At 43.7% G+C, this 27,505-nt stretch overlaps 1 protein-coding gene across 11 annotated transcripts in view; it reads right to left on the bottom strand.

The window, feature by feature from the left end:
- LOC109906613 (VPS10 domain-containing receptor SorCS2) overlaps positions 1 to 27,505 on the bottom strand; it is a 327,683-nt gene that overhangs the window by 150,095 nt on the left and 150,083 nt on the right. For all 11 annotated transcript variants that reach the window (XM_031792219.1, XM_031792224.1, XM_031792216.1 and 8 more), the window contains exon 3: positions 27,277 to 27,376. In XM_031792219.1, coding sequence (XP_031648079.1) covers positions 27,277 to 27,376 — 100 coding nt within the window. The remainder of the gene's footprint in view (positions 1 to 27,276; positions 27,377 to 27,505) is intronic.

The raw sequence follows: 27,505 nt of genomic DNA on the forward strand, positions 1-27,505 counted from the left end.
AATCATATAAGCTCTTTTGCCAATAATTGTACAAAATATCCTAATTGAGCTGCCTGTATCAACTCAGTCCTTTTTTACTCGCTTCCAGTGCTGTGTTGACAAGTCCATGTATACGTTTGCACGCTTGTGTGCGTGCGTCCAGTTTATAGTAACCCCACCTAGAAGCGATCACTGCAGTCTGGGTCTATTTACCGATCGCTGTGGCAGGAACTGACATCATATGTCAACGCCAGACAAAGCTGCAGAGACAGATTAGCGCCTACACACACTCAGTCCCTGCCCCCCCCCCCCCCCCCCCCCATACAGCACACACACACGATGGACGTGAAATATACAGGCTCTACACGCAGTATTCCCCTGTGAGGGATGAAGGTGAATGGGCTTTTGACATCCATTCTCAGGGCTAACCCAGGTCCCTCGAAACCTATTCCCATAGCCTGACACCGTAGCTGGGTCCGAGATGGAGACAGAAAGGGTCCCAGATCAGCCCTATTAAAATTCCTCTGACACCCACACTGCTGCCTCCAGGTCTACAGGGAAACAGTAATGAGTACCTCAAGACACAGAATGATGTGGACCCTCGCTGTGTGGGAGGAGGGGGGGGGGGGATTTGTGTGTTTGTGTGTGGGACGGGTGCGCGTGTTGTCGTGCATGTGTGTCTCGTTTACATGCCTGGACCCAATTATCTCCAGTAACAGTGTGTGCCGTGCGGCGAACAGATCATTTCAAGACCTCGCGACACACACACAGACGGATGCACACGCACGCACGCAGAAACAGAAGCGGTAGTGAGATAATAAATGCTCATATCCCCTGTGGCAGACGCTTGAGTGAGACTAATACAGGGGGCATGAGGACTGGGGATCAACACAAAAACGAGAGAGACTGTGTAGAGTCTGTATTGGGAATGAACATAGAGCTCCCATTAGGGCCTGCAGAGAGACAGATGAACGTGTGTGCACACACTTCTACTCTCTCTCACTCACTCTCCTTCTCAGCTTTGGTGTTTAGCACATGAGAGCAGAAATGAAGATATTGATTTGGCCTCACAAAACGGCTATACTGTAAGGTCTGGGGAATGGGACACAAGGTGAGCTTTTAAGCATCTGAGCTGCACAGTTAGCTCTGTCAAGCTGAGATAGAGTCAACAACATCATGTCTCATGCAGGACCCATTTCCTTAAACGGAACGCCTTCTCTGATCATTTCACCAGAACAACATTTGGCTAAAACAACCTCACTGTCTGGTGTCTCGAGTTGATGTCGGTCAAGAATCTGGTCTAGTTGTCTGCTCCAGGCTTTGGGAGGAGACCGCCTGTCCAAGTATTAGACAGGCAGACACTCTGTCTCAGTCGGAGGACCAGGCTCAGCCAAACAGGAGATAAGAGGACAGATCCAGTCTGTTTTGTCAGTCACATCTCCGATGGGTGTCTGGCTGTGCATGGATGGGAATGGTTATGGCGGCATGACAGCTCTAACTCTATTTAAAGAGGAGTGAAATAGTTATGAGAAAGGCTCCTTCAGGGTGAGAGTGTTTGTGCCCCTTGTCTGACACGCTCCACCTCTGACAGACCCCTCAGTGACACTCTACCAGGAATAGTGTATGGGTTGAGTATGTGCACATACGCAATCTCAATGCACCTCTGTGCCCCCCCCCCCCCCCCCCAATGGGAAAGTGACAGCTGTTGACGCACACCATTTCCTGACACTCTTCAGGGCTTCTGGGTAATTCTCTCTCTCTCTCTCTCTCTCTCTCTCTCTCTACCGTGTCACATGCATTTCGACTGGTTAAGTGACAGTGATGGGGACAGAAAAATAACATGAATCTTCTATTTGGACACCAGGCTAACCTTAATAATACACTTTGTCATCCTGCAGCGCAACATCAGCCAATGAGATTCCCCGTAAACCTTTTAGGGGAGCTGTCAGGAGATAAATTGACAAGGCTCATCTCTAGGGAATATGAAGTGTCACTGGGTGTCACACTGGGAAGAAAATTGCCAATTTTCTAGACTCAGCGAACTTTAAGGATGCTCATGTAAGATGCAGTCTAGGTATATTTTGGTGAAGTATGACTTTGTAGGACTCTGACTCTCCTATTTATCTGACTGCCCCTTTTCAAATCAACACCTATCCCCTATAGCAGCTAGCCTCTAGATCTGAAGCCATTAGATAAGTGTAAGCAATATGGTCATCCTAGCCTATCAGACACAGAGAGAGAAAGACAGACAGAGAGAAGGGAGAAACAGACAAACACAGAGAGAGATAAGAGAAAAGAGAAGAGTGAATAGGGGTGAATTTGGGGAGAATCTATATCAATCTATTCAACCACAAACACTGTCTGTCTGTCTCTCTGTTTGCCCATCGTGCCTGGAAACAAAACAAGCTGAGGATCCCCCATCCAACCCTCATAACAACATTGTTACATTACAGCCATTGGACCACACATTGTATGAGCGAGATATGAATACGCAGCTTTACTGCAGCATACTATGCACGGGGTTCTGCATGGAATTACTGCAGCTAAAGCACTTTTACTATTTGTGTTTATTGTTCAGTTATTTATTATTATATACCCTCCCTCTTACCCTTTTCACCCTCTTCCGCTGGAGAATTTGCTGTTTCAGCTACACAACAAGACGGGCTCCACCCTCACGGCTCTTTCTCCCCTGTACCGGATTAGTAACCTGGTGGTTTGGGGTTGTCTGATTGGAGTGCCATCTCCCTCCTCAACCACATACACGCACGTACTCACGCTTGTACCCCCCAGCTTTTAGCATGTACAACTTAACATGCAAAATCCATCCACACTGGTTGGAATGTGTGGCCTTCGAATGCCTGGCCACGTACATCCCTTTGCACTGGGTTTTGTACATGTAGCCTATATATTGTATACACACGTCAGGCTTTTGCTGTGAAATTAGGCTTCAAATAAAACCCACTATCATTACTATTACACTTACATGTGTACTGTATCATTCCCAGGGTTAAACAATTCTGGTAACTTTACCAAAATTCCCCAAATCCTGATCGGAGGATTCCAGATTTCCTGATTCCGGGAATCCTCCAAAACGGAAATCCTGAATAACCTGCAAATTTGGTGGAAAGTGACTGGAATTTGGGGAGCATAATCATTCCTGTTATTCGTCTACTGATAGTGAGTGTAATATGTCTGTATCTCCTGTCCTAACAATAGCCATCGACATCCCATTAAAGATTTCACAGTACTGGTTTTAATGTCATTACCAGTGTGCTACAGTCAGCCAGTGCTTCAAAATGGAATGACTGTGGCTAAACTTGGCCACTCACTTTAATCTACTTGGGCTTGCTATAAAGTGATTAGCAGGCGGTTATTTTTAGATTCTAATGCTAATATTGGACAACTTGACAACTGTGTTATGTCAAACTTAAATGTAGCAAGTAGATAGTGTCGACAACAGCTTTTCAGAGACACACAACTGAAGGAATGGATCAAACAGCACTTCAAATAACACTTGATCAAAAAATCATTTGAGGTAAATGGAGCTCTTATTGTCATAAGGCACGCAATGACAAATGTAGCTGCAGTGATCAGCACTTTCTCCCAGTCTACCACCAGATAGCACTGTGAGTCTATCACCTGTCGATTGGCCAATGGTATATTCCAGTGTATTGACCTATGAGAGAATCCAGGTCAGGTCAATCCATGTAGTTTTATCTGGGGCTGCGTGTGGACAGTGTTGACCACAGAGTCTAAAAACAAACTGCGGGGGGCGACACTATTCCCCGTTTCTGATACAAGTTAAATAGATCAATAACATACCAAGCCTATAAGTCATACCATGGAACAGGGTTTTCCGTTCGCAGGCAATAGCTGGCTTTTGACCCCCCCCCCCCCCCCCCAAAAAAAACGGTAAATAAAACTGTTGCCCAAATTACCAGAAAAAAATAAATCCCATTGCGAAATACCAGTCGATTTAAATACATTTGACCGTCATACTTGTCGTTCTATATGTTAATTTGCCTCCTTTTGTGGACTTAAATTGGCCTGTGTGTGTTGTCGTTAGTCATCATGTATCTTATTTACCCAAAACAACTGTCACACTTGCACAGTATACAGAGCCTACTTTGAGCGGGATTAACCCTGCAGATCCTCAACTGGTTGCTGCCGGCGTAAAGCATGTGCTTTCACAAGCTCATTCATTGTGCAACAATTCTAAATGCAATCGTGTGTTAATAACTGTTTTGGTGCATGATTAAAAAGAGCAACTATTTGTATTTATCAACTGGTAATTGAAGCGCGCCTCCCATTCACCATTCAAGTGTACAATCTATCCTACCATTTCTACTGCTTTCACATGCGCATTTTCATGGAACAGTTTCATTTCAATAATAACGTTTTTATTTCTCAAACTCATTTGGTTAATCATAAAAATCCGAATTAAAAATGATAACAATCTAAAAGTTAAAAGTCAACGAATGTGAGATCCCCAGCCTCTGCCATATGAACACAGTGATTCACCGTGATCCATTGGCGGCTACAGAAATGAGCGCATGGAACTCATAGCATATCGGCCAATGCGTCAGTAGGTCTATAACTTCCTTTGCTCTTTCACACCAAGGATTGGTGATTGTCAAGGGGGAGATTGTTGGAAAGATTGTTCAAATAGTTTACTGTGAGGAACTATAGTTTTACTTGATTATCATTTGCAATGAATGTTAAAAAAACGAACACTTTCCTACATTTCCGCGCAGCAGGCCCGGTACTTCTATGCGTTGTCAGGTGAGCGTCAACGTTATCAGGACAGGGAAACCAGACACATGCTCATTGCTCACATTTCAAAAATGATGGTTATCAGCTGAACCAAAACATGTTTCTCACAAGTGTAGCATGTTGTAAACTCTGCAAAACAACGTTTCCACTCCGAAAATGAGAACAGTAAATTACTGTAATTATTACATACATTAACAGAAATGAATGCAACTAAATGACAGTGATTAATGGTACATTAACTACTGATCAATTGCTAAAAAAAAAGCTACAAAAATGCTCAAGAATTGGCGAGAGACAGCTGAGCCATTCTGGAAACTCACCTATATCACCCCCCTGTTTAGAATGGTGTTTTCCCAGGTGTGCTGTTTAGAATGGTGTTTTCCCAGGTGTGCTGTTTAGAATGATGTTATCCCAGGTGTGCTGTTTAGAATGATGTTTTCCCAGGTGTGCTGTTTAGAATGATGTTTTCCCAGGTGTGCTGTTTAGAATGATGTTTTCCCAGGTGTGCTGTTTAGCTCGGTGTTTCCCGCGAATTGCATTTTGGAAAATGTTTGAAATGACGTTTTATTGGCTGCTTCATCACATGAGTTGCAAGTCCTGTTAAAATGCCTTACCATAATCTAAATATGATTTGTGTCATTCTGAGCACCGTGGGTGGACGCCCTAATGGGTTATGCACCCAATGCATATAGGTCCTGTACATTTTTCAAATGGCCATTCAATTAAATCTTCCCGGTCATATTGTCTGGCTCCACATTTTCCTAATGACAACCCTGCCATGGACAAACCTTATAAAGGCATTCATGCTGCATCCTAATCTGAATCCACTGTGTTAGCTAGCAAGCAAATCTATACCGAGTTGTGGCTGTGGTATCACATGAGTGGCCATATTTGACGGTGCTTCTTAAGGTAGCATTAAGACCTGGGTATAATAGGATACTGTATTACAGAATCATTTCAGAGCCTATGGATTGGGGTTGCCAGCCGCTGAGATGCCTAGTACAGATGTAGGATCTTAATTTGAGATAGTTTGCTCCAGCAGGAAAATATTATTTGGATTATAATTAATGGATTTTTTTTTATGGGTCGACACATTTCATTTGCGCAAATCAAGTCTGACATTTTAAAGTGGAAATGACAAACTTGACAAACCTTTTTAAACCTTGAATGCACTGCAAGTTTGCATTTCCTGCCTTCCAGGAAAATTCTCAGTAACAAAAGAGTGATCAACTTAAGATCCTTAATTGTACATCCGTGGTAAAAGGACTAAGATCGTCCTAGTTTTACACAGGAAGCAGGAGCAGGAAGAACCAAATGAGTTGAGAAGAACCAGATGACATAAAGGCCTAGGCACACAGGGGGTTTACATTGCTTCTGATACATCCAGACACGGAAGGAGAATCACCATAGCCTTCACTACAGGATCCCTGAACCAGTTATCCTCCAGTGAACGTTAGCCACCATGTGTTATAGCCTAGCGCCTGACTGATCCCAGTTCACCATTCCCCATGCTCTCCATGCTCCACTGGCTCTTTATCTCTCCCAGAGCAGTTCCCGGAACAGTGGCTGTGGAGCTGAGATGAAAGCTAGGCTGATTCTCTATGGCCATATGCCACAGCCATTACAGAGATGAATGACTTCATAGGGATGGAGGGATGGAAAGGGATTGGAGAGAGAGACCAAACAAGGGATTTGTTGGGTCTTCTTTGGTCGCCTCATGGGTTTAGCTGGCTCAGCTTGCAGCTTTGGATGCAGAGGGAAACTGTGTAATATATTCATGTGATTGGTTATCATGGTTCATGGTTATGTGTCTTCACATTTTCTTGTAAAAAAAAAGAAGGAAATATAGGCATGGTTTTAATGAAATGGACTTTGATCGCTCCTCCCCAGTATCCCAAGGGAAAGCCAGCTTCCATCAATGGCGAGGTCAAAATCGATGAAAAGAAAATCCTCACAGGATTTGACGTTTTCCTTGACTTTACAGGCAATGACACTAGACTGGTAGACTTTCGCCCTGAGAGTATAGGCAAACAGCAAACAGGCTGCTATTAGCATACATTAATGGCATCTTTCCGTCAAGTTGGTCATCTTATCTTCAGCAGTAGGTTTAGGCTCTGTATTTTTTAAAGCCATGTTTAATCATGCCATGCATTTTACATAGATAGTCCCACCCTGTCGGTCATCTCATAGTAGTTTTCAGTGACAACAGTGACCACAATAGTGACCACTATTCTACCATATGCTATTGTATTGTATGCTGATTACAGTGGTCAATTCATTCTAGAATAATGAAATTATTAATTTATCTTCTGTTGCATTTTATTATCATGTCTTACATACTGGTTCTATCATGTGTTATGCTGCAACTCTTATGGTTGTGGTAATGCTCACACACTCAGGTGTTAAGTAATATTCTTGCTTCATTATCTGCACACAGTCTTACATTATGACATGGCTGCTGATATTGCATTCGTGGGAGCATGTGCATGTTTAGGTTTCGCATCCATCACCTTACGAGGCAAATGCCATGCTATTCATGCATTTGGTGTTATGTCGCGTATCATCTGCACATAATTGTTGGCATGGTTGCTACTATTGCTATTGGCAATTGTACACGGAGAGGTCATGGCAAAACTAGCCACCCCTTCCATTGCAGTACGATGGCAGACAGATTCATTTTATCCAGGTGATTACAGAATGTTTCCGCATATCTTTTAACCCATGCTATGAGGCTTCTAGTATATGACGGCGAGTGAGTAATCCCCCTCTACCATCAGTCCTATTAGCAAACGTGCAATCATTGTATAACAAAATGGATGAGCTCCGATCAAGACTATCCTACCAACGAAACATTCAAAACTGTAATATCTTGTGTTTCACCGAGTCGTGGCTGAAAGATGACATGGATAACATACAGCTGGCAGTGTTTTCAGTCCATTGACAAGATAGAAGAGCTGCCTCAGGTAAGACAAGGGGTGGCGGTCTGTGTCTATTTGTAAATAACAGCTGTTGCACAAAATCTAATAGTAATATCAAGATTTTTCTCGCCTGAGGTAGAGTATCTCATGATAAGCTGTAAACCACACTATTTACCAAGAGAGTTTAGCTATATTTTTTGAAGTTGCGTTTTTGGGGGGTTTGTTACTATAATTATCCTTTCACTGTTAGTCTACACCTGTTATTTATGAAGCATGTGACAACATTTGATTTGATACTGTATGTTGTTGTATGCTATGTGATGGTGTGTCATGAATGAGCTGTGCTGCTGAAGCATTCTACTGCCTAGTTTTCCCTCTGTACGTCTTGTGTTATATAACCATGTATGCCTTTTCTATTCCACATGTCAGTCAATCAAACGCAGCTTTTTGTTATCATTGTTGCAGAGATTCAGTTCATTTCAGATGACAGGATCCTTCAGTGCATAATCTACTCAGGATCCATCTGTCCGCTACTCTCATTGCTACGAAGCAGCAACCAACATGCATGTCAAAGTATCACTTCTCTCTCAGTACCAGAATTTTGAGTCCAAGTTAAGGAAACAGTGTTACATTCTGCTTTTCCAGTTGTGGTCTGCATGATGACTTTTATGGGTTCTTCAGTATGAAATACACTAAATACTCCTTCCCTTTAATTCGTTTTCTTAAGTTCTGGTTGCATTACGGACACTCACACGTCGACCGTACTTTCACATACTCCTAGATTAAATCATTATCATGGAACGTCAGTCGACATCACCAGAACTAACACTGCTTTGTTCTCCGGTGACTTCCGGCGCCGACAGAGATGGCCGCCTCGCTTCGCGTTCCTAGGAAACTATGCAGTATTTTGTTATTTCTTACATTGCTACCCCAGGTCATCTTAGGTTTCATTACATACAGTCGGGAGGAACTACTGAATATAAGAGCCATGTCAACTCACCATCATTATGACCAGGAATATGACTTTCCCGAAGTGGATCCTGTGTTCTGCCTTCCACCCAGGACAATGGATGGCAACCCCAAAAAATCGACGTTATCAAAGGGGCAAATGAAGCGGTCTTCTGGTCAGGCCCCGGAGACGGGCACATCGCGCACCACTCCCTAGCATACTACTCGCCAATGTCCAGTCTCTTGACAACAAGATTGATGAAATCCGAGCAAGGGTAGCATTCCAGAGAGACATCAGAGACTGTAACGTTCTTTGCTTCACGGAAACATGGCTCACTCGAGAGACTCGAGTGTCGGTGCAGCCAGCTGGTTTCTTCACGCATCGCGCCGACAGAAACAAGCATCTTTCTGGTAAGAAGAGGGGCGGGGGCATATGCCTTATGATTAACGAGACGTGGTGTGATCATAACAACATACAGGAACTCAAGTCCTTCTGTTCACCTGACTTGAATTTCTCACAATCAAATGTCGACTGCATTATCTACCAAGGGAATTCTCTTCGATTATAATCACAGCCGTATATATCCCCCCCAGGCAGACACATCGATGGCCCTGAACAAACTTTATTTGACTCTATGTAAACTGGAAACCACATATCCTGAGGCTGCATTCATTGTAGCTGGGGATTTTAACAAGGCTAATCTGAAAACAAGACTCCCTAAATTCTATCAGCATATCATTTCAAGGTCCTAAACGATATCTTAACCGCCATCGATAAGAAACATTACTGTGCAGCCGTATTCATTGATCTGGCCAAGGCTTTCGACTCTGTCAATCACCATATCCTCATCGGCAGACTCGACAGCCTTGGTTTCTCAAATGATTGCCTCGCCTGGTTCACCAACTACTTCTCTGATAGAGTTCAGTGTGTCAAATCGGAGGGTCTGCTGTCCGGACCTCTGGCAGTCTCTATGGGGGTGCCACAGGGTTCAATTCTTGGACCGACTCTCTTCTCTGTATACATCAATGAGGTCGCTCTTGCTGCTGGTGAGTCCCTGATCCACCTCTACGCAGACGACACCATTCTGTATACTTCCGGCCCTTCTTTGGACACTGTGTTAACAACCCTCCAGGCAAGCTTCAATGCCATACAACTCTCCTTCCGTGGCCTCCAATTGCTCTTAAATACAAGTAAAACTAAATGCATGCTCTTCAACCGATCGCTACCTGCACCTACCCGCCTGTCCAACATCACTACTCTGGACGGCTCTGACTTAGAATACGTGGACAACTACAAATACTTAGGTGTCTGGTTAGACTGTAAACTCTCCTTCCAGACCCATATCAAACATCTCCAATCCAAAGTTAAATCTAGAATTGGCTTCCTATTTCGCAACAAAGCATCCTTCACTCATGCTGCCAAACATACCCTTGTAAAACTGACCATCCTACCAATCCTCGACTTTGGCGATGTCATTTACAAAATAGCCTCCAATACCCTACTCAACAAATTGGATGCAGTCTATCACAGTGCAATCCGTTTTATCACCAAAGCCCCATATACTACCCACCATTGCGACCTGTACGCTCTCGTTGGCTGGCCCTCGCTTCATACTCGTCGCCAAACCCACTGGCTCCATGTCATCTACAAGACCCTGCTAGGTAAAGTCCCCCCTTATCTCAGCTCGCTGGTCACCATAGCATCTCCCACCTGTAGCACACGCTCCAGCAGGTATATCTCTCTAGTCACCCCCAAAACCAATTCTTTCTTTGGCCGCCTCTCCTTCCAGTTCTCTGCTGCCAATGACTGGAACGAACTACAAAAATCTCTGAAACTGGAAACACTTATCTCCCTCACTAGCTTTAAGCACCAACTGTCAGAGCAGCTCACAGATTACTGCACCTGTACATAGCCCACCTATAATTTAGCCCAAACAACTACCTCTTTCCCAACTGTATTTAATTTTTATTTATTTATTTATTTTGCTCCTTTGCACCCCATTATTTTTTTATTTCTACTTTGCATATTCTTCCATTGCAAAACTACCATTCCAGTATTTTACTTGCTATATTGTATTTACTTTGCCATCATGGCCTTTTTTGCCTTTACCTCCCTTCTCACCTCATTTGCTCACATTGTATATAGACTTGTTTATACTGCATTATTGACTGTATGTTTGTTTTTACTCCATGTGTAACTCTGTGTCGTTTTATCTGTCGAACTGCTTTGCTTTATCTTGGCCAGGTCGCAATTGTAAATGAGAACTTGTTCTCAACTTGCCTACCTGGTTAAATAAAGGTAAAATAAAAAATAAATAAATAAAAATTTGCGCAAGCAGGGCTGGTAAAACCCTGGAACATTGTTATTCTAACTTCTGCGACGCATATAAGGCCCTCCCCCGCCCTCCTTTCGTAAAAGCTGACCACAACCCCATTTTGTTGCTTCCAGCCTACAGACAGAGACTAAAACAAGAAGCTCCCGCGCTCAGGTCTGTTCAACGCTGGTCCAACCAATCTGATTCCATGCTTCAAGACTGCTTCGATCACGTGGATTGGGATATGTTCCACATTGCGTCCAACAACAACATTGACGAATACGCTGATTCGGTGAGCGAGTTCATTAGAAAGTGCATTGACGATGTTATACCCACAGCAACGATTAAAACATTCCCAAACCAGAAACCATGGATTGATGGCAGCATTCGCGCGAAACTGAAAGCGCGAACCCCTGCTTTTAACCAGGGCAAGGTGACCGGAAACATGACCGAATACAAACAGTGTAGCTATTCCCTCCGCAAGGCAATCAAACAAGCTAGGCGTCAGTAGAGACAAAGTAGAGTCGGAAGTCAACGGCTCAGACACAAGAGGTATGTGGCAGGGTCTACAGTCAATCATGGATTACAAAAACAAAACCATCCACGTCGCGGACCAGGATGTCTTGCTCCCAGACAGACTAAATAACTTTTTTGCTCGCTTTGAGGACAATACAGTGCCACTAACACGGCCCATTAGCCGACGTGAGTAAAACATTTTAACGTGTTAACCCTCGCAAGGCTGCAGGCCCAAACGGCATCACCAGCCGCGTCCTCAGAGCATGCGCAGACCAGCTGGCTGGTGTGTTTACGGACATATTCAATCAATCCTTATCCCAGTCTGCTGTTCCCACATGCTTCAAGAGGGCCACCATTGTTTCTGTTCCCAAGAAAGCAAAGGTAACTGAGCTAAACGACTACCGCCCCATAGCACTCACTTCCGTCATCATGAAGTGCTTTGAGAGACGAGTCAAGGACCATATCACCTCCACCCTACCTGACACCCTAGACCCACACCAATTTGCTTACCGATCCAATAGGTCCACAGACGACGCAATCGCAACCATGCTGCACACTGCCCTAACCCATCTGGACAAGAGGAATACCTATGTGAGAATGCTGTTCATCGACTACAGCTCAGCATTTAACACCATAGTACATTCCAAACTCGTCATTAAGCTCGAGACCCTGGGTCTCGACCCCGCCCTGTGCAACTGGGTACTGGACTTCCTGACGGGCCGCCCCCAGGTGGTGAGGGTAGGTAACAACATCTCCACCCCGCTGATCCTCAACACTGGGCCTCCACAAGGGTGGGTTCTCAGCCCTCTCCTGTACTCCCTGTTCACCCACGACTGCGTGGCCAACTCAATCATCAAGTTTGCGGACGACACTACAGTGGTAGGCTTCATTACCAACAACGACGAGACGGCCTACAGGGAGGAGGTGAGGGCCCTCGGAGTGTGGTGTCAGGAAAATAACATCACACTCAACGTCAACAAAACAAAGGAGATGATTGTGGACTTCAGGAAACAGCAGAGGGAGCACCCCCCTATCAACATCGACGGGACAGTAGTGGAGAGGGTAGTAAGTTTTAAATTCCTCGGCGTACACATCACTGACAAACTGAATTGGTCCACCCACACAGACAGGGTTGTGAAGAAGGCGCAGCAGTGCCTCTTGAACCTCAGGAGGCTGAAGAAATCCGGTTTGTCACCAAAAGCACTCACAAACTTCTACAGATGCACAATCGAGAGCATCCTGTCGGGCTGTATCACCACCTGGTACGGCATTCTGCTCCGCCCACAACCGTAAGGCTCTCCAGAGGGTAGTGAGGTCTGCACAACGCATCACCGGGGGCAAACTACCTGCCCTCCAGGACACCTACACCACCCAATGTCACAGGAAGGCCATAAAGATCATCAAGGACAACAACCACCCGAGCCACTGCCTGTTCACCCCGCTATCATCCAGAAGGCGAGGTCAGTACAGGTGCATCAAATCAGGGACAGAGAGACTGAAACACAGCTTCTATCTCAAGGCCATCAGACTGTTAAACAGCCACCACTAACATTGAGTGGCTGCTGCCAACATACTGACTCAACTCCAGCCACTTTAATAATGGAAATTGATGTAAATTGATGTAAAAATGTATCACTTGCCACTTTAAACAATGCCACTTAATATAATATAATGTTTACATACCATACATTACTCATCTCATATGTATATGTATATACTGTACTCTATATCATCTACTGCATCTTTATGTAATACATGTATCACTAGCCACTTTAAACTATGCCACTTTGTTAACATACCCTACATTACTCATCTCATATGTATATACTGTACTCGATACCATCTACTGCATCTTGCCTATACCGTTCTGTACCATCACTCATTCATATATCTTTATGTACATATTCTTTATCCCCTTACACTTGTGTATAAGGTAGTAGTTGTGGAATTGTTCGGTTAGATTACTCGTTAGTTATTACTGCATTGTCGGAACTAGAAGCACAAGCATTTCGCTACACTCACATTAACATCTGCTAACCATGTGTATGTGACAAATAAAATGTGATTTGATTTGATTCTTTCATGTTATGCTGCCTGTAAATTGAGCACGGGCGGAACCTGGCGAACCTCTGTTCAACATTGATTCTGGCAACCAATGGCAAGTTATTGGAACTCATCACTGCTCTGAGCTATGGGCTGCCCAATTCTGTATCGGTGCTGCTACTGCTTTTCAATCTGGGCCCATGATCCTCTGATGCTACGATGTTACATTTGATTGATTCAGAGATTGTGGAGTTGACATGCGTTCCTGCAGTATTGTTATATGACCATGATTGTATATGTATATACTGTACTCTATATAATCTACTGCATCTTTATGTAATACATGTATCACTAGCCACTTTAAACTATGTCACTTTGTTTACATACCCTACATTACTCATCTCATATGTATATACTGTACTCGATACCATCTACTGCAACTTGCCAACCCATTTCTGCAGCATTGAAGGTCCCCAAGAACACAGTGTCCTCCATCATCCTAGACACTGTGCTTCTACATCTGCATTGCTTGCTCTTAGGAGTTTTAGGCTGGGTATCTGTATCAGCACTTTGTGACAACTGCTGATGTAAAAAGGGATTTATAAAATGCATTTGATTGATTGAGCGATAGCTACCACATTGTACATTTCTCTGCTACAACGATTGAGGCTATGTTTGAAGTGTATAGCTCTCTTACAAAGTAGGGCTTCCCTTCAAAGTGAATGTATAGTCTAGTAGTTGTGGATTATACATTTCAACAAGGGTTTTGGCAGTGGAAATGAAGGAAATATCAAGTAAGCTAGCTACTCCCCACAAGCACTGGCTAAACACTTTTCTCTCAGTGAATTTTCTCTATCTGCCTAGAAGGTCAACTTCCACTAGAATGCAGCTCCTATCCATGCTATTGAAAAGATTCTGCCCATAATTTCCTTCGTAATTGCCTCCTCTACCCTGAGATAACGCTGGACAAAGGAGATTTTTTTTGTTGTGAAAAATTAACACATTTTCAAAAATGGTCTAGCTCCCATTAAAGTTTTCTATTGAGAGTGGAGGAGTTATCAAGGAATGAAAGGAGAGAAATAACAAACAGTTCCCTCTCTCTCTTACAAGGCCAGTCTCTGTTTCTCTGTCTACCTTTGCCTCTCCCTTCTCCATTTCTCTCTCTCTCTCTCTCTCTCTCTCTCTCTCTCTCTGTCTCTGTCTCTGTCTCTGTCTCTGTCTCTGTCTCTGTCTCTGTCTCTGTCTCTGTCTCTCTCTGTCTCTGTCTCTGTCTCTCTGTCTCTGTCTCTCTGTCTCTGTCTCTCTCTCTCTCCATCCTTCCTTCTCTCTTCCTATCTCACCACCACGCACACGTCACTCCTTGTGTGAATAAAAATCTCTCTGTAACGACAAGGTTATCTTTGGGCAGTAGAAAGAACTCTCTCTTCTTCTCTGTCTGATCTGTGAGTCATTCACATGTGGCTGGGCCAGTCACAAGTTCACCACGCCATCTAACAGAGGCTCCTGTCCTGGATCAATTACCTTTCATCTAGCCGGTCCCCATGTTAACAAACCCTGTTTAACTCCACAGAATTGAAGGGCAATGTAAATTTCAACCTAGCCTGAGGGGAACCCAAATCCGACGTGGATTCAAATATTATTATTTTTTTTTTTTCAAATACGTTGCTGTGCTTGACTAGCATGCCTGGAAAAATTAGGCTGGGAGGATGGCCCATAAAGTGCTAAATCCCTCCCATCTGGCACTTAAGGCAGGCTCAAGCAAACGCTCAAAGTACTTGAAGGATTGTAAATACAATTTGAACCCAGGTCTGATTCAAATACAGATCTATCGGCTATAGATTAGTGTTACATATAAAAGTCAATATAAGGGCTATTTGTGTTGAAGAGGCTATTTAGAGGCTATTTGTGTTGAAGAGGCTATTTAGAGGCTATTTGTGTTGAAGAGGCTATTTAGAGGCTATTTGTGTTGAAGAGGCTATTTAGAGACTATTTGTGTTGAAGAGGCTATTTAGAGGCTATTTGTGTTGAAGAGGCTATTTAGAGGCTATTTGTGTTGAAGAGGCTATTTAGAGGCTATTTGTGTTGAAGAGGCTATTTAGAGGCTATTTGTGTTGAAGAGGCTATTTAGAGGCTATTTGTGTTGAAGAGGCTATTTAGAGGCTATTTGTGTTGAAGAGGCTATTTAGAGGCTATTTGTGTTGAAGAGGCTATTTAGAGGCTATTTGTGTTGAAGTGCATCAAGGGACCGGTCCTTGAGGTACGAGAAAGACAGGTTTACGAGATCTGTCTGTGCCCTTCACCTTTTCCTCTAATTGCCTCTGGATTTATTATTGATTACCTGGAGCCCCTTACACCTTTTCCCCATGTAATCCCGTCATAGGGTCTTACCAACCGCTTTCTCACCTCTGTGTGTCTCATGTGATTAGGATTATTGATCTCGGGGAGAGACCGTGCATTTAGGGTGACCACATTTAAAATACCCAAAATGTGGGACAACAGTGTGATTTTCCGGGACATTCGCGGGACAGTGTAGCCGACATGAAAAAACATTTTGGGGCAGGGAACGTAAAACAGTTAGGAAGGGAGAGTTTTAAAATGGGATTGAGTGAAGTTGCAGCAAATATGTTGAATGAGCAACAAATGAGCATGGAGAGCCTCACAAGTTTGACGAAATTACCTTATATCTTTCAGTCTAATATGGCTATTTACTTACTCGTGTACTGTAGCGCGTCGTCAGAAGCATGCGTTTTGTAAGTAGTTAGTCCTAACTGTCCTCTCCAGGTTTAGCTAGAATTCTGCCCCAAAGCATTTGAGAAATGTGATTGGTCACTGGCCCACTTCTCGTCTTGTGCAGAATATCAAATCTCACATCCTAGTCTCATGAACTAGGCGTAAATTCAAATTAGTATGATATGTTACGATTGGTATGGTTACATAAGACAGATGGTTACTGAAGGCAAAACGAAAGTAAGGTGGTTGGTCTTGGTTGGTCGGGGTGGATGGGTAGATGTGTAACGCAAGCATCTACCAACCCAAAGGTTGTGAGTTCAAATCTCATCACAGATAACTTTAGCTAATTCTGAAGGTTTCATCTACTTACTACTTTTTAGCTACTTATGATGTAAGCCAAACCTTCCCCTAACCTTAACCATTTTAGCTAACCCATCCCCTAACCCTAACATTAACCCTTTAATCTAACTTAATCTGAATTTAATCTAACTTAATCTGAACTTAATCCTAACCCTAAACCCTAACCTAGCTAACATTAGCTACAGTAGCTGGCTAACGTTAGCCATCTAGCCACTTAGCTAGAATTCGTAAAATATCATACGTTTTCCAAATACCTAATATATTGTACATTTGGAAAATTCATAACATATAATCCGAATTGTTATTCGTAACATATCATACAAAATGGAGAATCGCAAATGTATGTACAGAATTATACGAAATGCTCTGGAACCATCAATGCAGCAATCTAAACAATGACTGGAGAAGTGTTAAACAACTTCAGTCCCACATCCTTATGATACATACTATATTTTCAATTTAACTGCAAGAGAAAGGTTGGAATGTCTGACAGAAATATGGGTCAAAACCTCCTGGGACATGAGGTCAGTCAGGATCACCACTTTATTTTAAGAATGTGAAATGTCAGAATAATAGTAGAGAGAATGATTTAGTTCAGCTTTTATTTCTTTCATCACATTCCCAGTGGGTCAGAAGTTTACATACACTCAATTAGTATTTGGTAGCATTGCCTTAAATTGTTTAAGTTGGGTCAAGCTTTTCGGGTAGCCTTCCACAAGCTTCCCACAATAAGTTGGGTGAATTTTGGCCCATTCCTCCTGACAAAGCTGGTGTAACTGAGTCTGGTTTTTAGGCCTCCTTGCTCGCACATGCTTTTCTGTTCTGCCTGCAAATCTTCTATAGGATTGAGGTCAGGGATTTGTGATGGCCACTCCAATACCTTGACTTTGTTGTCCATTTTGCCACAACTTTGGAAGTTTGCCTGGGGTTATTGTCCATTTGGAAGACAATTTGCGACCTGACGGATGTCTTGAGATGTTGCTTCAAAATATCCACATAGTTTTCCATCCTCATGATGCCATCTATTTTGTGATGTTCACCAGACCCTCCTGCAGCAAAGCACCCCCACAACATGATGCTGCCACCCCTGTGCTTCACGGTTTCACCAGACCAGAGGACATTTTTCCAAAAAGTATGATCTTTGTCCCCATGTGCAGTTTCAAACCATAGACTGTCTTTTTTTATGGCAGTTTTGGAGCAGTTGCTTCTTCCTTATTGAGCGACCTTTCAGGTTATGTCAATATAGGACTCGTTTTACTGTAGATATAGATACCTTTGTACCTGTTTCCTCCAGCAACTTCACAAAGTCCTTTGCTGTTGTTCTGGGATTAATTTGCACTTTTCGCACCAAAGTACGTTCATCTCTAGGAGAATGCGTCTCCTTCCTGAGCGGTATGACGTCTGCGTGGTCCCATGGTGTTTATACTTGCATGCTATTGTTTGTACAGATGAACGTGGTACCTTCAGGCACTTGGAAATTGCTCCCAAGGATGAACCAGACTTGTGGAGGTCTAAAAAAACAATTCTGAGGTCTTGGCTGATGTCTGTTGATTTTCCCATGATGTCAATCAAAGAGGCACTGAGTTTGAAGGTAGGCCTTGAAATACATCCACAGGTACACCTCCAATTGATTCAAAGGATGTCAATTAGGCTATCAGAAGCTTCTAAAGCCATGACATCATTATCTGGAATTTTCCAAGCTGTTTAAAGGCACAGTCTTCTTAGTGTATGTAAACTCCTGACCCACTGGAATTGTGATACAATGAATTATAAGTGAAATAATCTATCTGTAAACAATTGTTGGAAAAATGACTTGTGTCATGCACAAAGTAGATGTCCTTGCCAAAACTATAGTTTGTTAACAAGACATTTGTGGAGTGGTTGAAAAATGAGTTTTAATGACTTCAACCTAAATGTATGTAAACTTCCGACTTCAACTGTACACACACACGTACACACACACTAAGGTACATACACACACACACGTCTGTTTGTCTTGCCCCGTCCCAAGTATATATATTTTTCTTATTATATATTTCTTATACATTTTAAATATGTTTTTTTAATATCAATTTCCATCTACGGACTGAACATACTCTCCTGCAACCCGCCTCACCCAATGTGGTACGGATCTGCTATTCTTTACACTTTAGAACCGGAACCTCTATCAGAAACTAGCCAGCTAACTAGTTACTAGCTAGTAGTCAGTTAGCCACTGCTAGCGGTCATCACCGTTAACTCCGACATCAGCCAGCCTCAGCCTGGTCAATTCCTGCCTGTCTGCACAGCGCAATATTAATCCAGAGCATATCGGACTGCTTTTTCTCCACCTCATTTCCGGATTCCTACCTCAATCTCTGAACCTTTACACCGGATCATTGCAGCTAGCTAGCTGCTATACGAGTGGCTACTCCTGGCTAACGTCTCTGTCCCGAAGCAAACACCAGTTAGCCTGGAGCTAGCCTTGAGCTAGGCCCGTCTCCCGGCTAGCTAAAGACGTCCATCAGTCAATTCTTGGGCTACATTACGTGTTTTGCCAATTGGCCTGGACCATTTTACTGCCGACACGGAGCCCTGCCGATCCATCACAACTGGTCTGCCGGCGTAACCGTCCGAGGGGGTTTCAGCAGGCTCATCCGTTGCGACGTCCCCCGAAGGCCCATCTACTAGCCTGCGAGCCCCAGCCTGCTAGCTGTCTGAATCGCTGTGTCTCCAGCTCGCCTAGCTACTCACTGGACACTATGATCACTCGGCTACACATGCCTCTCCCTAATGTCAATATGCCTTGTCTATTGCTGTTTTGGTTAGTGATTATTGTCTTATATCACTGTAGAGCCTCCAGCCCTTCTCAATATGCCTTAGCTAGCCCTTTTGTTACACCCCCCACACGTGTTGACCTCACCTGGCTTAAATGGTGCCTCTAGAGACAAAACCTCTCCCATCGTCACTCAATGCCTAGGTTTACCTCCACAGTATTCACATCCTACCATACCCGTGTTTGTACATTATGCCTTGAATCTATTCTTCAGCGCCCAGAAATCTGCTCCTTTTACTCTCTGTTCTGAACGCACTAGACTACCAGTTCTATAGCCTTTAGCCGTACCCTTTTCCTACTCCTCCTCTGTTCCTCTGGTGATGTAGAGGTTAACCCAGGCCCTGCAGCCCCTAGCTCCACTCCCATTACCCAGCTGCACTCATTTGTTGACTTCTGTAACCGTAAAAGCCATGGTTTCATGCAAGTTAACATTAGAAGCCTCCTCCCTAAGTTTGTTTTATTCACTGTCTTAGCACACTCCGCCAACCCTGATGTCCTAGCCGTGTCTGAATCCTGGCTTAGGAAGACCACCAAAAATCATAACATTTCCATCCCTAACAATAACATCTTCCGACAAGATAGAACTGCCAAACGGGGCAGAGTTGCAATCTACTACAGAGATAGCCTGCAGAGTTCTGTCATACTATCTAGGTCAATTCGAGCTTATACTTTTAAAAATCCACCTCTCACCGTTGCCGCTAGTTATAGACCCCCTTCAGGCCCCAGCTGTGCCCTGGAAACCATATGTGAATTGATTGCCCCCATCTAACTTCAGAGTTCGTACTGTTAGGTGACCTAAACGGGGACATGCTTAACACCCCGGCTGTCCTACAATCTAAGCTAGATAGCCTCAATCTCTCACAAATTATGAAGGAACCTACCAGGTACAACCCTAAATCCGTAACCATGGGCACCCTCTTAGATATCATCCTGACCAACTTGCCCTCTAATTACACCTCTCCTGGGCTACAATATCCGGACCCACGACCGGTCTATCGATGTCACCGCATGAAGAGGAATAAACAGACCCACCCCATCGCGACGTCCCCCAAAGGATAAATCTCTAGCCCTTGCTATCTCCTTGCTTGCTAACTCGGCCTGCTAACTGCTAGCTTGTTTAGCCCCGGCCTACTAACTGTTAGCTTGTTAGCACAGGCCTGCTAACCGTCTGAATTGCCGCGTCCCAAACACTCACTGGACCCATATTTACTTTCTATCTCTTTTCGATTTTTTATTTGTTTATACCTTCCGGTAACCTGCCTCACCCAATGTGATACGGAATCGCTATTATTTTTAATTTTTAGAACACACTCAAGAACCTCCAGAAGCTAACCAGCTAACTAGCTACAAGCTATTTAGTCATTGTTCGTTTTTTTTTTTTTACCTGGATAACACTCGCCAGTCCAGCTTCCCTGCCCCATCCACCGCTGCCCCCTGGACACTGATCACTTGGCTACATAGCTGATGCACGCTGGACTGTCCATTAATCACGGTACTCCATTCTGCTTGTTTATGTTTTATCTGTCGGCCCAGTTGCCTAGTCAACGCCATTTTACCTGCTGTTGTTGTGCTAGCTGATTAGCTGTTGTTGTCTCACCTACTGTTTTAGCTAGCTCTCCCAATTCAACACCTGTGATTACTGTATGCCTCGCTGTATGTCTCTCTCAAATGTCAATATGCCTTGTATACTGTTGTTCAGGTAAGTTATCATTGTTTTAGTTCACAATGGAGCCCCCAGTTCCACTCTTCATACCCCTGATACCTCCTTTGTCCCACCTCCCACACATGCGGTGACCTCACCAATTACAACCAGCATGTCCCGAGATACAACCTCTCTCATCATCACCCAGTGCCTGGGCTCACCTCCGCTGTACCCGCACCCCACCATACCCCTGTCTGCGCATTATGCCCTGAATATATTCTACCATGCCCAGAAACCTGCTCCTCTTATTCTCTGTCCCCAACGCTCTAGGCGACCAGTTTTGATAGCCTTTAGCCGCACCCTCATACTACTCCTTCTCTGTTCCGCGGGTGATGTGGAGGTAAATCCAGGCCCTGCATGTCCCCAGGCACCCTCATTTGTTGACTTCTGTGATCGAAAAAGCCTTGGTTTCATGCATGTCAACATCAGAAGCCTCCTCCCTAAGTTTGTTTTACTCACTGCTTTAGCACACTCTGCTAACCCTGATGTCCTTGCCGTGTCTGAATCCTGGCTCAGGAAGGCCACCAAAAATTCTGAGATTTCCATACCCAACTATAACATCTTCCGTCAAGATAGAACTGCCAAAGGGGGAGGAGTTGCAGTCTACTGCAAAGAGAGCCTGCAAAGTAATGTCATACTTTCCAGGTCCATACCCAAACAGTTCGAACTACTAATTTTGAAAATTACTCTCTCCAGAAATAAGTCTCTCACTGTTGCCGCCTGCTACCGACCCCCCTCAGCTCCCAGCTGTGCCCTGGACACCATTTGTGAATTGATCGCCCCCCATCTAGCTTCAGAGTTTGTTCTGTTAGGTGACCTAAACTGGGATATGCTTAACACCCCGGCAGTCCTACAATCTAAGCTAGATGCCCTCAATCTCACACAAATCATCAAGGAACCCACCAGGTACAACCCTAACTCTGTAAACAAGCGCACCCTCATAGACGTCATCCTGACCAACTGGCCCTCCAAATACACCTCCGCTGTCTTCAACCAGGATCTCAGCGATCACTGCCTCATTGCCTGTATCCGCTACGGAGCCGCAGTCAAACGACCACCCCTCATCACTGTCAAACGCTCCCTAAAACACTTCTGTGAGCAGGCCTTTCTAATCGACCTGGCCCGGGTATCCTGGAAGGACATTGACCTCATCCCGTCAGTTGAGGATGCCTGGTCATTCTTTAAAAGTAACTTCCTCACCATTTTAGATAAGCATGCTCCGTTCAAAAAATGCAGAACTAAGAACAGATACAGCCCTTGGTTCACTCCAGACCTGACTGCCCTCGACCAGCACAAAAACATCCTGTGGCGGACTGCAATAGCATCGAATAGTCCCCGCAATATGCAACTGTTCAGGGAAGTCAGGAACCAATACACGCAGTCAGTCAGGAAAGCTAAGGCCAGCTTCTTCAGGCAGAAGTTTGCATCCTGTAGCTCCAACTCCAAAAAGTTCTGGGACACTGTGAAGTCCATGGAGAACAAGAGCACCTCCTCCCAGCTGCCCACTGTACTGAGGCTAGGTAACACGGTCACCACCGATAAATCTATGATTATCTATGATTAGCCACACTCAAGGTACTGAACGATATCATAACCGCCATCGATAAAAGACAGTACTGTGCAAAAAAAACTAATTTGAACAAAAATGTACACAAAATATTCTGTAATGTCAAAGTGGAAGAACAATTCTAATATTTTATAAAGATGAATAGAAATGGAATAACTAAAATATAGTGGTTGTCTTGAAGCTCAGTTTAGAAAGACGATGGTATTTCTGATGTGTCTGGGTGGTTTTTAAAAGCATAATTGTTAACCATGCTTAAAGAGATATTCAATGTCTGATTTGTTATTGTTACCCATCCACCAATCACTGCCCTTCTTTATGAGGCTTTCGAAAAGCGCCCTGATCTTTGTAGTTGAATCTGGGCTTGAAATTCAGTATTGACAGAGACCTTACATGTGTGGTATGTATGGGGGAAAGAGAAAGGGTTAGTCATAAAAAAAATCAGGTCAGCCCCAGGTCAGTGATTTATGTGATTTGTTAAGCCACATTTGACTCCTGAACTAATTTAGGCTTGCCTAAACAAAGGGGTTGAAAACTTATGCAACGACTATACGGTATTTTTGTTATACATTTTTATATACAGTATACAGTGCATTCTGTAAGTATTCAGACCCCTTGACTTTTTCCACATTTTGTTACATTACAGCCTTATTCTAAAATGGAATAAATACATTTCTATCCTCATCAATCTACACACAATACCTCATCATGACAAAGCGAAAACAGGATTTTGGAATAAAAAACTGAAATGCCTTATTTGCATAAGTATTAAAACCCTTTGCTATGAAGACTCGAAATTGAGCTCCTGTTTCCATTGATCATCCTTGAGATGTTTCTACAACTTGATTGGAGTCCACCTGTGGTATATTCAATTACTTTGTTCATGTTTTGGAAAGACACACACCTGTCTTTATAAGGTCCCACAGTTGACAGTGCACGTCAGAGCAAAAAACAAGCCATGAGGTCAAAGGAATTGTCCGTAGAGCTCCAAAACATGATTGTGTCGGAAGGGTACCAAAACAATTCTGCAGCATTGAAGGTCTCCAAGAACACAATGCCCTCCATCATTCTTAAACGGAATACGTTTGGAACCACCAAAACTCTTCGTAGAGCTGGCTGCCCGGTCAAACTGAGCAATTGGGGGAGAAGGGCCTTGGTCAGGGAGGTGACGAAGAACACAATGGTCACTCTGACAGAACTCAAGAGTTCCTCTGTGGAGATGGGAGAACCTTCCAAAAGGACAACCGTCTCTGCAGCACTTTCACCAATCAGGCCAGACGGGGGAAAAAACAGAGCAAAGTACAGAGAGACCCTTGATGAAAACATGCTCCAGAGCTCAGACTGGGGCGAAGGCTCCAATAGGACAACAACCCTAAGCACACAGTCAAGACAACGCAGGAGTGGCTTCGGGACAAGTCTCTGAATATCCCTGAGTTGCCCAGCCAGAGCCCCGACTTGAACCCAATCTAACATCTCTGGAGAGACCTGAAAATAGCTGTGCAGCAACGCTCCCCATCCAACCTGACAGAGCTTGAGAGGATTTGCAGGGAAGAATCGGAGAAACTCCCCAAATACAGGTGTGCCAAGCTTGTAGCAAGAAGACTATAATTGGTGCTTCAACAAAATACTGAGTAAAGGGTCTGAATACTTATGTAAATGTGATATTTCCATTTTTTATTTGGAAAAATTTATAAAAACCTGTTTTCGCTTTGTCGTTGTGGGGTATCGTATGTAGATTCATGAAGGAAAAAAACTATTCCATCCAATTTATAATTAGGCTGTAACGTAACCAAATGTGGAAAAAGGCAAGGAGTCAGAATACTTTCCGAATGGACTGTATACAGTATACAGTGCAGTGAAAAAGTGTTCGCTCCCCTTTCTGATTTTCTCTATTTTTCAATATTTTTGATACTGAATGTTATCAGAACTTCAACCAAAACCTAATATTAGATAAAGGGAACCCGAGTTTACGGATAACGAAAACAACAGATACTTATTTAATTAACAAAGTTATGCCACACCCAATTCCCCTGTTTGAAAAAGTAATTTCCCCCTTTACACTCAATAACTGGTTGTGCCACCTTCAGCAGCAATGACTGCAACCAAATGCTTCCTGTAGTTGTTGATCAGTCTCTCATGTCACTGTGGAGGAGTTTTGACCCACTCTTGCATGCAGAACTGCTTTAACTCAGCAACATTTGTGGGTTTCCAAGCCTGAACTGCTCATTTCAAGTCCTGCCACAACATCTCAATTGAGATTAACTTGAATGAAAATGAAAATAAGTAAATTAAATAAGTATGTACTTGTTGAAATGTTTGTTGATTCAGGTTGCCTTTATGTAATATTCAGTTTTGGTTGACGATCTGATCACATTTAGTACCACCTTCACCAATTCAATCGATTTTAATCCCACTTTGTAACACAAGAAAACGTGAAAGAAATCTAAGGGGTCTGAATACTTTTGCAAGGCACTGTATGCACACACACACACACACACACACACACACACACACACACACACACACACACACACACACACACACACACACACACACACACACACACACACACAGAGAGAGAGAGCAGTGGTTGGGCTCCCACTGATAGGAATTCCCTCCTGCTAGCCCTGGGGTGTCTTTAAATACCAAACTGATCCACAGTTCCTACTACCAGACTTCCGACTGTCAGAACGCAGACACTCACAGTTCACAGTCAGGACCCCCGAGACACCATCTCCCCCTGTCGACTCACTCTCTCTTAGATTCTCTCTCAGATTCTCTCTTTCAGTCTCTCGCCCTCTTTCCTTCGCTGTCAGTCTCTCTCTTAGATTCTCTCTCCCTCCCTCCCTGTTGGTGAGGGGCTTTGTGATGGAATGTGTGGGCATTGCTTCCTTTGAGGATGTTGACAACTAGCGGGTTTAGTCATAATTCTGCTCTGCATGCATCGTTTGGGGTTTTGTGTTGCACACAAAGTGTAGTTTTTACAGAATTCTGCATGCAGTCTCAATTGGGTGTTTGTCACATTTTGTGAATTCTTGGTTGGTGAATGGACTCCAAACCCCACAACCATAGAGGGCAATGGATTCTATAACTGATTGAAGTATTTTTAACCATATCCTAATTGGAATGTCGAGTTCTATGTTCCTTTTAATGGCGTAGAAGGCCCTTCTTGCCTTGTCTCTTAGATCATTCACAGCCTTGTGGAAGTTACCTGTGGTGTTGATGTTTAGGCCGAGGTATGTGTAGCTCTTTGTGTGCTCTAAGGCAACGGTGTCCATTCCCAGGCAATTAACCGCTACAGTACCAGTGTCTCGTCTCCAACCATCGCGAAAATGTGTGTGTGTGTGACCCTGGAGGGTGAGTCAGAGAGTCCCAGGTGAATTTGGGAATTGGTGGAATGGAGAGGATGGATGTGTTACTTTGTCTAATGTCCTCAATCTCTTATTGATTAGAGCACTGAGCCCAGGGGATAACATCAGTTGAAAGGACAAGCTGCCACGGGAGGCGGAAGGGGAAAATAAGAAGCAGGTCCAATCACATCACTGAACCTGAAGTCATCTGTGAGAGTGAGTGCACCCACTTTCTCCTTAACTTTGTGTTTCATGAAATCTACAGCTCAGCTGTGTCTAAAACTAGGGATGTGAACATTTAAACATTAAAATGTTTAAACGAAGTTGGGATCGTTAACGTTAAGAAAAATGGTTAACGTTAAAAAAAATTACGTTGTAGCCTAATTAGATGGTAGGCTATAAAGGCCTGGGGGAAGTTGTGCAATATAAAAAAAGCCAGACAGGAAGAGACAATCTTTAGGCTACTTTGATGAACTTGTGAGGCATGCAAGACAAGATATTGCAAGATACAGATTACCAAGACATTCTTTCTGCCTGGCCCCTCTGCCTTCTTCCTCACACTGGCTTGCCTGCTCTTACTCTTTGCTATTGATGCGTGTGTTCAGTCTTCAGTCTGTCTTCAGTCTGCTGCGTGTCGAATGTCCTAGCCTATTCTTTGACGATAGGCCCAGCTTTACTGAAGTTGCGCGACATTGCAAGCTGAGAAATTGCAAGTTTCAGCATTCCATTGCGAAATACACCTTTCGATTGACGATAGATAGGGCTAGTGCATAGTTCTGACTCTGTCTGCCTGTTGGCAGCCCTGCCTATACGGTGCCCCTCCCCTCTCTCTCTCCGGTCCTCGCTGGCTCGCTATGAAAGATGCAAGTGTTTGTGTTCACGGAAGTAAGGCAACTAATCAGTCTCCTCGGTTCCAAAAACACTGAATCTTAGGAGTCAATTCCTAGCGGAATCGATTCTTGACACTCAGAAATGGGAATCGACACCTGGAGTCGACGTACAAGGAGTCGAGGAATTCACAAGGAATTGTATACAATTTTCTTATCTTTTAAACGGAAAAACCAATAAACAAAATCCCTATCGAAAACCATCGAAAACCATGTCACCAAGCTTTCCTAAAGGAGCTGAGTGTTGTCTCTCGACAATAATTGTCTTCAAGGTCAGAGGACTAAGAGGAAGTTGCCAATAACTAATTACAGCTATAATGTAATTGCAGGTGAGTGGCGGGGAGAATATAGACAAAGCAGGCTGAAGACTTCCTACCTTTTTCTTGTTGATGGGGCAGATATAGAAGTTAGAGACCACGATAGTTGTCCCAGGCATCAGGTTTAGCTTGCTGTAGGTGGTGCCATAGTCACTAGACCTGAGGAGAAACAGAGAGAGAAAGAGAGAGGTCAACATCGTGGGTCTGATTGAATTACAGGTTGTACAAAATCTTTGCATCAACATAAATGGAGTTCAAATACAATCTTAACCCTTTCTCACACAGAAG

This window comes from Oncorhynchus kisutch, linkage group LG16 (genome assembly GCF_002021735.2).
Source record: "Oncorhynchus kisutch isolate 150728-3 linkage group LG16, Okis_V2, whole genome shotgun sequence".
In the NCBI taxonomy this organism is placed as follows: Eukaryota; Metazoa; Chordata; class Actinopteri; order Salmoniformes; family Salmonidae; genus Oncorhynchus; species Oncorhynchus kisutch.